Raw genomic sequence first — 8,395 nt, forward strand, 5'->3', positions numbered from 1 at the left:
TCCATCTGTATTTCAGCTGTTTTCCTGCAGATATAAATTCTAAAAGAAAGCACAGAAGCTTAGGTCCCAAACTTTGCTCCAGCTGCTGTGTGGTTAGAAGAAATCCTTGAGGCAGTGACAAGTCCATTGGAACTGATCACAGCATCTCCATGCTTTTCAGCAAGGGGCCAGACTTTGCTGATTTGCTGCACTGATTGGGAATTCTGCAATTTGTAACAGGAGCACAGGTTTGCTGAAGAGAACACCACAGAAATCATACTTCAGTGAAGTAGTTTTCTTAAACAGGATGAGGAGACCTGTGCTGCTGTATGTGTCAAAGTCAGGAGTTCATAAGCATCAGAGTGGTTATGTTGCTGCTTAGATAACGTCTGAGGGAAGTCACAGTTTCTACCATTGTCAAGGGACTAATGAATCAATTCTGCTTATGTGTTTTTTCCCCTCCCCATGCAAACCCTGATTAGCTGACAGTCTGTTTGAAACTCTGTATGGCAGAAAAATTCTATCTTACAGCATTTCATCAAAGTCAGGCCCTTTGGGTAGCAAAATGTCAGGTGGCCAAATGATAACTGCAACACTCTCAGCTGTGACAGACTGGGGAAGAGAAAGGAAGCGTCACTGTGGCTGCTGCATGAAGTAGCCTCACTCTGACTTGTAATAGCCTGGATCTCCTGGTTTAAGCACTGCTTTATCTTCAATTTCATTAGGATAGGGAGATACAGATCCATTGTATGCTCTCTTTTGATAGTGCCAGCATATACTTGTTGGGAGCAGCCTCTTCACAGAATTAGAGAATTATCGTGGTTGGAAAAGATGTTTAAGATCACTGCATTCAATGGTTAGCAATGCCACCAGAAGAAAAAAAAAAAAAAAAAAAAAAAGGTAGAAAAGAAAAATAAAACATCTCCATGCTCAGTAGGAATGTCCTGCACAGTTCTTTAATAACCTCAGGGATGGTGACTCTACCACCTTCCTGAGCAGCTCATTCCACCATCTGACTGCTCTTAGTAAAGAAATGTTTCCTCAGATCAATGTAAAACCTCCCCTGGTGCAACTTCAGGCTGCTGTGGCACTGCAAAGAAATCAGTTTTTGTTGCCCTCGTTACCACCTGATTTCATGAAATGGGAGAATACAGAGTGTTTAAATGAAAAGAATTTGGCCAAGATTGCTATAGTTTTTCTCATTTCTTGTTGCAGGTATGATGTGGTCAGAATGCAAAGAGCTGTGGCTGGAAGGACCCAGGGAATATATTTTGCAGTTATGGAATGTTTTGGATTTTGGGATGCTGTCCATTTTCATTGCAGCTTTCACAGCGAGGCTTCTGGCATTCCTGCAGGCCACAAAAGCACAACAATATGTGGACAATTACATTGAGGAAAGTGATCTCTCAGAGGTCACACTTCCTCCAGAAATAGAGTATTTTACTTATGGTGAGTTTAACTTCTCTGCAACACAGATCTGAACACAGATAAACTAGTAGGCTGCACTAGTAATTTAAAGCCTTAAAACCAATATTTGCACGTGTCTTGGTTCATAGCATCTAACTATTTTTCCCTGAGTAATTTTGTCTCTATGCAATAGTTGCCGTGATGCTAATTTGACAAATAAGTTTGCCAGTATATTAAAATCAAACAGCAGGAATTAGGACAAAATCAATTAAAATGCAGCTGTCCATAATTTGGGTCTAAGTGTTCATACTAGAGCTAAATCTGACCCTCTTGATTTTTAAATATTTGCAGGCTTTATTTTATTCTTGACAACAGATAAAATTTTGATGTGACTTTTTCTTGATTGATTCAGTTGTTTAATCCAATAATTTAAACCCTGAAAGGTCAGCATTTCATGATAAAGGAAGGATGCTGGAATCAGGAAAGATCTGTTCAAATAGAAGAAAGGTACAAAACAGTTATTGCAGTGCAGAAATTGTAATAAAAGGTGTGATGAATCACTGTTTGCAACACCAGCAAAGGCTATATTTGCTGATGGTGTATTTTAACATATACTTTACTAACTTCAATATATGGTTATAGCAGACTTAGTTTTGTTATTTATGTTAATTGCTGTATAATCTAAGTGAATTTATATGTAAGTGAATACACATTTAGAAACGTGGTATTTTGGTATGAAATACATTTTATTTCAGTGGTATTTGGCTAAGATGGTGCATTAATTCATGTAATAAACAATTCATTAATTTATATGTAACCTAATTGTTTCTGTGCATATATTGAACAATTTATTGCTACTTAGTTTAGGTTAAAATGCAAACTGTAGAAGAAAATGTTATGTTCTTCCAGTATTGTTTTTCTTCTAGCCAAAGGTAATGTAACTTTTATTCATTCATAGTGACTTAAAGGAAATGGGAATGGAGTAGCAGCTACTAGACTGGACTCTCTACATATTTTTCTCAGATAAATTCAGACATGTTAATAGAAGATCCTGTAAAAAATTTTTTTCAACATTGTGACAAATTAGTAACTCCTTGTATTTATCCCTGTATTTCATATCTTCCAGCTAGAGATAAATGGCTCCCATCTGATCCTCAGATAATATCTGAAGGTCTTTATGCAATTGCTGTGGTTCTGAGCTTTTCTCGGATTGCATATATCCTGCCTGCAAATGAGAGTTTTGGGCCCTTGCAAATTTCACTTGGAAGGACTGTTAAGGATATCTTCAAGTTTATGGTCCTTTTTATTATGGTATTTCTCGCATTTATGATTGGAATGTTCATACTGTATTCCTACTACCTTGGAGCTAAACTAAACCCAGCCTTCACAACGTAAGTATGAAATTATGTTTAAGTAAAATGGCAATAGGAAACTTTTAGTTTTTCACTAAGGTAACAAAGTCTGTGAGATACTGTGTGCTTTCTCCCAGCTTTAAAATGAAACTAAAGACAGTTGAAGTCAGTGGAAAATTGGGTATCTCAGAGCCTCAGAAACCAAAGTCCTATTGTATAATGGAATCCTTCATTGCAGTCTAAGATAATTTTACCTGTGTGTTCTGTTAATCACACAGACCTGTGTGTCACGTATGTTACAGCTATATTATCTATGATGGATAAGTGAAGCACAGTGGAGAAAAATTGTGAAAAACATTTTCTTGCGTATTTGTTGTTTTGATTAATGTTCTACGAACCTGATTCACAGACAAATTGTTTGAGATTGTTTATCACTTATCACAATGTATATTCATTTGTGTCCTTATTAATTATGCTTTCCTCTTTTTCCTACAGAGTAGAAGAAAGTTTCAAGACCTTATTTTGGTCAATATTTGGCTTGTCTGAAGTAACCTCTGTTGTTCTCAAATATGATCATAAGTTCATAGAGAATATTGGATATGTTCTTTATGGCATATACAATGTAACAATGGTGGTAGTTCTGCTCAACATGCTGATTGCTATGATCAACAGTTCATATCAAGAAATTGAGGTGGGGCTCTGTTCTCAAGTTCTCTCTTTTCATATTTTGAAAAAAGTCAGAATTATTAGGAGTTACTTTGATGAGTGCATCTTCATATGCAAATGTGAAGAGATTCCCTCAGTTGGGGAGATACCAGGAAATACCATGTTCCTAGGACAGATCATTAGGATATGGATGTTTACCTTCAAGATTGTTGTGACTGTCACATTTCACAGTGCTTACATGCTGCTTTTCTTACACGTGCTTTTTTCCACTTTAGGTACCCTATTAAAACTTGTTTCTAGGTATACTGAGCTTTGCCACATGCCATGAAAACACAGGGGCAGTATTGCTCCAAGTCTGCCAAATGGCTCAGTTTAATGAACACATCACACAAAATTACTGGCTGCATTGCTTATTGAAAGAGATATTTTTTATTTAAATTTTGTTATGATTACAAAGTATATTTTATTTTTAATTAGATTTAGCATCCAACTCGATAAAAATTTCAGAAAATTGAAATTAGAGAAGATATTTAGGTTTTTAAATAAATACCAAGTTGGGGAAATACAAGTTTTCCAGATCATGAGTTTTGACATTATTCATAGTGTTACATTCACATAGATAGAAATGAAACTTAAATATTTGCATATTTGTTTTTATATCTTAACATAGGATGACAGTGATGTAGAGTGGAAGTTTGCTCGTTCTAAACTTTGGTTATCATATTTTGATGATGGAAAAACATTACCTCCACCATTCAGTCTTGTACCAAGCCCCAAATCTTTTTTCTATTTCATCATGAGGATCATCAACTTTTCTAAGTGCAGGAGGAGACGGCTTCAGAAGGATATTGAAATGGGAATGGGCAATTCCAAATCTCGGGTAGGTACTAAAATCTTTTCACTGCAGTAAAGAACTGGGTGTCCATTCCAGAATTCCACTTTTTCTTCAAGTTTTAGGGTATAATCTGTGCTTCTGATGATAGTTTGGTAATTAGTTAAGCATTTGTATTCAAAGATCTGTATTTCAGACTGTGTAAACATACTGCATAAAACCAAAAAATAGCTATGTATTTTCACAGGACAAGAAGATCCCATGATTAGAAAAACACAATTAAAACCAAAATAACTGAGTATTCAAAGAAGGAAAAAATTCCCATAAGGAATGACCTAAATGTTGAATAAACATGCTTTCAGCATTTCAGATATTTAGTTAACATTTTTCTTTAAAAAAAAAAAAAAAAAAAGAGGCGGACTGGGAGAGAAAACTTCCTTTCATTAAGACAGTAAGACAGGAAAGGAATGAAGTGTGGTCAGTATGATAGTCACATCCTACTATCAAAAGCTATGTTCACAAGAGAAGACAACAGGAAAGAGGCATTCTAAATTTGAGTATCGAAATGTTTTTTTCCAAATATTAATGGAATGCAGCATTACAGTGCCCTTGTAAGAATTAGGTAACAATTCCCCTTGTTTTACTGGTGACAGAGTGGGGCACAGACAGGTTAAAGAGGATACATGTGGCTTTTTACACAAATTAGCCTCAAGGTCTTGTGTATTGCAAAGACTAAAAATAAAGGCTATTTTTTTTTTTTCAAAATAATATCCTGATGCAGTGAATATGGAGACATCCCCAAGATGTCACAGAAATTACAGAGACTGAACTGTTTTCCAGAAACAAAAAAAATGAGCTGAATTTTAACTGTGAATTCCATAATATGTTTTACTTTTGTCTTATTTCTTTCTAGTTAAACCTTTTCACTCAGTCGAACTCTAGAGTTTTTGAATCACACAGTTTTAACAGCATTCTCAATCAGCCAACACGCTATCAGGTAAGTACATAGAGTGGTCACTGTCTTGAATAATGAAACTGTGCAAAGGTATGAGCTGAATTTTGTGTTTGAAGTATATTTTGCCTTCACCAGGTGAAGAAATCCCCAACAGGAATAAAACTCTGGGATGCTACTGGAAAAAAAAGATAGTTATTCTTAAGCCCCATTATTGGAAGCATTTAGAACTAGCCCATACAAAGCTTTTGTTTTCCTTCAGTATCCCAGTTTGGAAAGTGTTAGAGTCAAACATCTGAAACTGATTTCTGGGGAAGCAATGCAAAAGCATTGAGCTGAATATGTTGGCATTACTTTCCCTTTGTCTTCTCACATTCTGAGATGAGGCATTCAACATTCCTGCAGATGGGAATGCTCCTCAGACTCAGAGGAGTCTATCAGATAGTACCTTCTGTCTTCTTTCCAGCTCAGAAATAAAAGGGTCAGGAGGAGCTCTAGGTTTCTCTAGTGCAAATGTTGCAGGTATGTAAACTACCTGTGCAAATTCTGCTAAATGAGCTACATTAGATTAGGTATGGTAACACAGTACAAGAATATTAGTACGTACAAGGAACCTGCAGTTACAATATAAAAATACAGATATCATCTTAATGAATCTTTTAGAGATGACACTGCATTGTAATTCATAAAATGTCAACTTTTCTTTCTTTTTAAAAGGTAAACATCTATCTCCTACCAGTACACACCTTTTCATGTGAACTTAGTTTAACAAAGAGTAGACCTATTTTAAAAACTAAATTTAGGTGTTATAAGATGTATTTTCTTGCTGTCCTGTTCCCTACAGAAATGTATGTAAATAATGGGTAATTGGATGAGAAAGACACTTGATTGTAATGATGAATCAGCAGCCTGTGTGAGGCAACTGCTTGATCTGGGACTGTTGATTCTTACACAGATACAAGGAAGATAGTTAAGAAAGAAAAATGAATAGTGTTTAATTATATATCCTCACCTGATTATATAACTGTTTTCATCTGGCAGCAAATAATGAAAAGACTGATAAAACGTTACGTTCTGAAAGCACAAGTGGACAAAGAAAACGATGAAGTAAATGAAGGTAAGAGAGAGACTGCATCTGCAACATTCAGAGACAATTTTTGTCACGTATTAGGTGTCACTGTTACAGCAGTGCATGGAGGTTTCAAGTAAAAAGAGGCTTTATTTCTCCTCCAAAGGCATGGAACTCAAGTAGATAGTAGTGGAAGTATAACTGTGACAACAAAAATCGACAAGTAGAAGCTAAGTAGAAATGAGAAATATGGGTGCCCTTTTACAGGTGGAAAATGAGAGCATGGACATGACACAGTTACAGAGGAAGATTGTGAGGAAGTCACTAACTCTATTCACATTTGCAGAGTCCCAGTTAGAGCTGCAGGGTATCTTAGTCTTAATACGTGACAAATAATTTCCTGTGGTAATTTCTACTGTGTAAGAATTCACATACATCACACTTGCTGGAAGAATAGTATTTGAGGTTTCTGCTCTTGAACTATATATTCTGTAATGGAAAATATGCTGTTGCTTCTGATGAGTCTGGTCTTGACAGTTGTTTTATTTTAAATGTGTTTTTTGAATGTATCAAATTGTAACAATTTTAAATAGGCTGACGTTTTCTAATTCAAAGGATATAGGTAAGGAAGAGGAGACTCAGAAGCTGTGAGTTCTATTGCCAGCTCTGCCACAATTTTCCCGTGTGATTTTGGCACATCACTTTAGAAAAAAAAATTTCTGTCTTTCTCTCTCTAAAAGAGGGATACTAATATTTACCAGCTGCTCAGCAGTGTTGCTGTGTTAATTCATTAACCTGTGTACAGCACTTTTTGAACCTTTGTTCTCTATACATGTAAAGCACAACATTAGGTTTCATTTGACTCCTAAAAACCCTTGGTGCTATTTAGGGGTGACAACACGCTGATGTCTCACTGGCAGTGAAGAAAAGGTAAAGCTTTCTGCCCCACCCCATGCCTCTTCACATCAACATTTTGAGATAATATTCTGCAATACACACCAATGTCACTTAACAGTACTGAACGAATATTAGATTTTGCTAACAAGTCTTTCTTTCAATGATTAATACAGGCGAACTAAAGGAAATCAAACAGGACATCTCCAGTCTTCGCTACGAACTTCTGGAGGATAAATCCCAAGCAACAGAAGAATTAGCAATCTTAATACACAAACTCAGTGAGAAACTAAATCCTAATATGTTGAGATGTGAATGATTCATCAAAGGAACCATGGCTTTGACTACAGCACAACTATTTATTGGCAATAATATTTCAGTATCTTATACTTGAAAAATGTATTGTAGATTTTTAGCACTAAATAACTTTATGTACAGCTTCTCTGGAATTTAGTCTTAGGAAATTTTATTAACTCACCACAGAAAGATTGCTCTCAATTTTAATTGTTTAAAAGCAAGATTTTTTTTTTTTTTTTTTTTTTTTTTTTTTTTTTGCATTTAGGCATTAAAGAGGTATAATGGTATGGATTGCTGGTATTTTAATAGGCTCATGAGTACATATTGAGAATTCTCTGCACTAAATTTGCAAGAAAAAATGACAATAACAGATACAGCATAGCACTCTGTTCCTTGCAGCAACTGAGTTGAAATAGGGTTTTTCATGATACCATAAACCAACTACAGATGAGTGGAGGATTATTTGAAGCCTTTGTTCTTTATTATTGAGGGCAGGGATGTGGATAAGATGAGAACTCATAGTATGATTATAAGGAATTAATGAAAATCAGGTGTGAATATAATTGTAGTAGCACTGTTTAACACGTATGTATATACATGTACCCACCACTCCTGTTTCTTAATTAAGCATCTTTACTTTCAAGAGGATGGATTAGACTTTTTTTTTAAAAAAACACCTTTGGGAGGCTATGTGAACTCTGTCCAAAGCTACTCTTTATGTGGTAGAAATGATTTTTTTAAAAATTCAGACTCTGTGCAGAGCTGGTATTTTGTTACACTGTTCAAAATACGCCTCCGATGCTTCATTGTTAAATAAAATATTCCTACTTTACCGACACTCTGTGACGTCGCGGTAGTTTGTCACCCCAGCCTGGCGTTGCCCCCTCACTCCCGGTACCGCTCGCACCGCCCGGGCAGCTCCGGCGAGTCCCGCCCGAGAGTGCAGG

General features: G+C 35.9%; 1 protein-coding gene and 1 long non-coding RNA gene across 2 annotated transcripts in view; one reads left to right on the forward strand and one right to left on the reverse strand.

Moving 5' to 3' along the window:
* TRPC3 (transient receptor potential cation channel subfamily C member 3) overlaps positions 1 to 8,283 on the forward strand; it is a 30,305-nt gene extending 22,022 nt beyond the window's left edge. Inside the window, exons 6-12 of the mRNA XM_071753903.1 lie at positions 1,195 to 1,428; positions 2,513 to 2,777; positions 3,234 to 3,429; positions 4,075 to 4,284; positions 5,150 to 5,233; positions 6,230 to 6,305; positions 7,328 to 8,283. Of these exons, the coding sequence (XP_071610004.1) occupies positions 1,195 to 1,428; positions 2,513 to 2,777; positions 3,234 to 3,429; positions 4,075 to 4,284; positions 5,150 to 5,233; positions 6,230 to 6,305; positions 7,328 to 7,470 (1,208 nt within the window). The 3' untranslated portion in view covers positions 7,471 to 8,283. The remainder of the gene's footprint in view (positions 1 to 1,194; positions 1,429 to 2,512; positions 2,778 to 3,233; positions 3,430 to 4,074; positions 4,285 to 5,149; positions 5,234 to 6,229; positions 6,306 to 7,327) is intronic.
* On the reverse strand, positions 3,815 to 6,461 carry LOC139800614 (uncharacterized). Its single transcript, XR_011727839.1, has 2 exons — positions 6,201 to 6,461; positions 3,815 to 4,377 (listed from the first exon to the last, which is right to left on the reverse strand). It is a non-coding gene; the product is annotated as an uncharacterized lncRNA (long non-coding RNA).
* Positions 8,284 to 8,395: the final 112 nt, after the last annotated feature.

The sequence above is a fragment of the Heliangelus exortis genome, chromosome 10 (genome assembly GCF_036169615.1).
Source record: "Heliangelus exortis chromosome 10, bHelExo1.hap1, whole genome shotgun sequence".
Lineage (NCBI taxonomy): Eukaryota > Metazoa > Chordata > Aves > Apodiformes > Trochilidae > Heliangelus > Heliangelus exortis.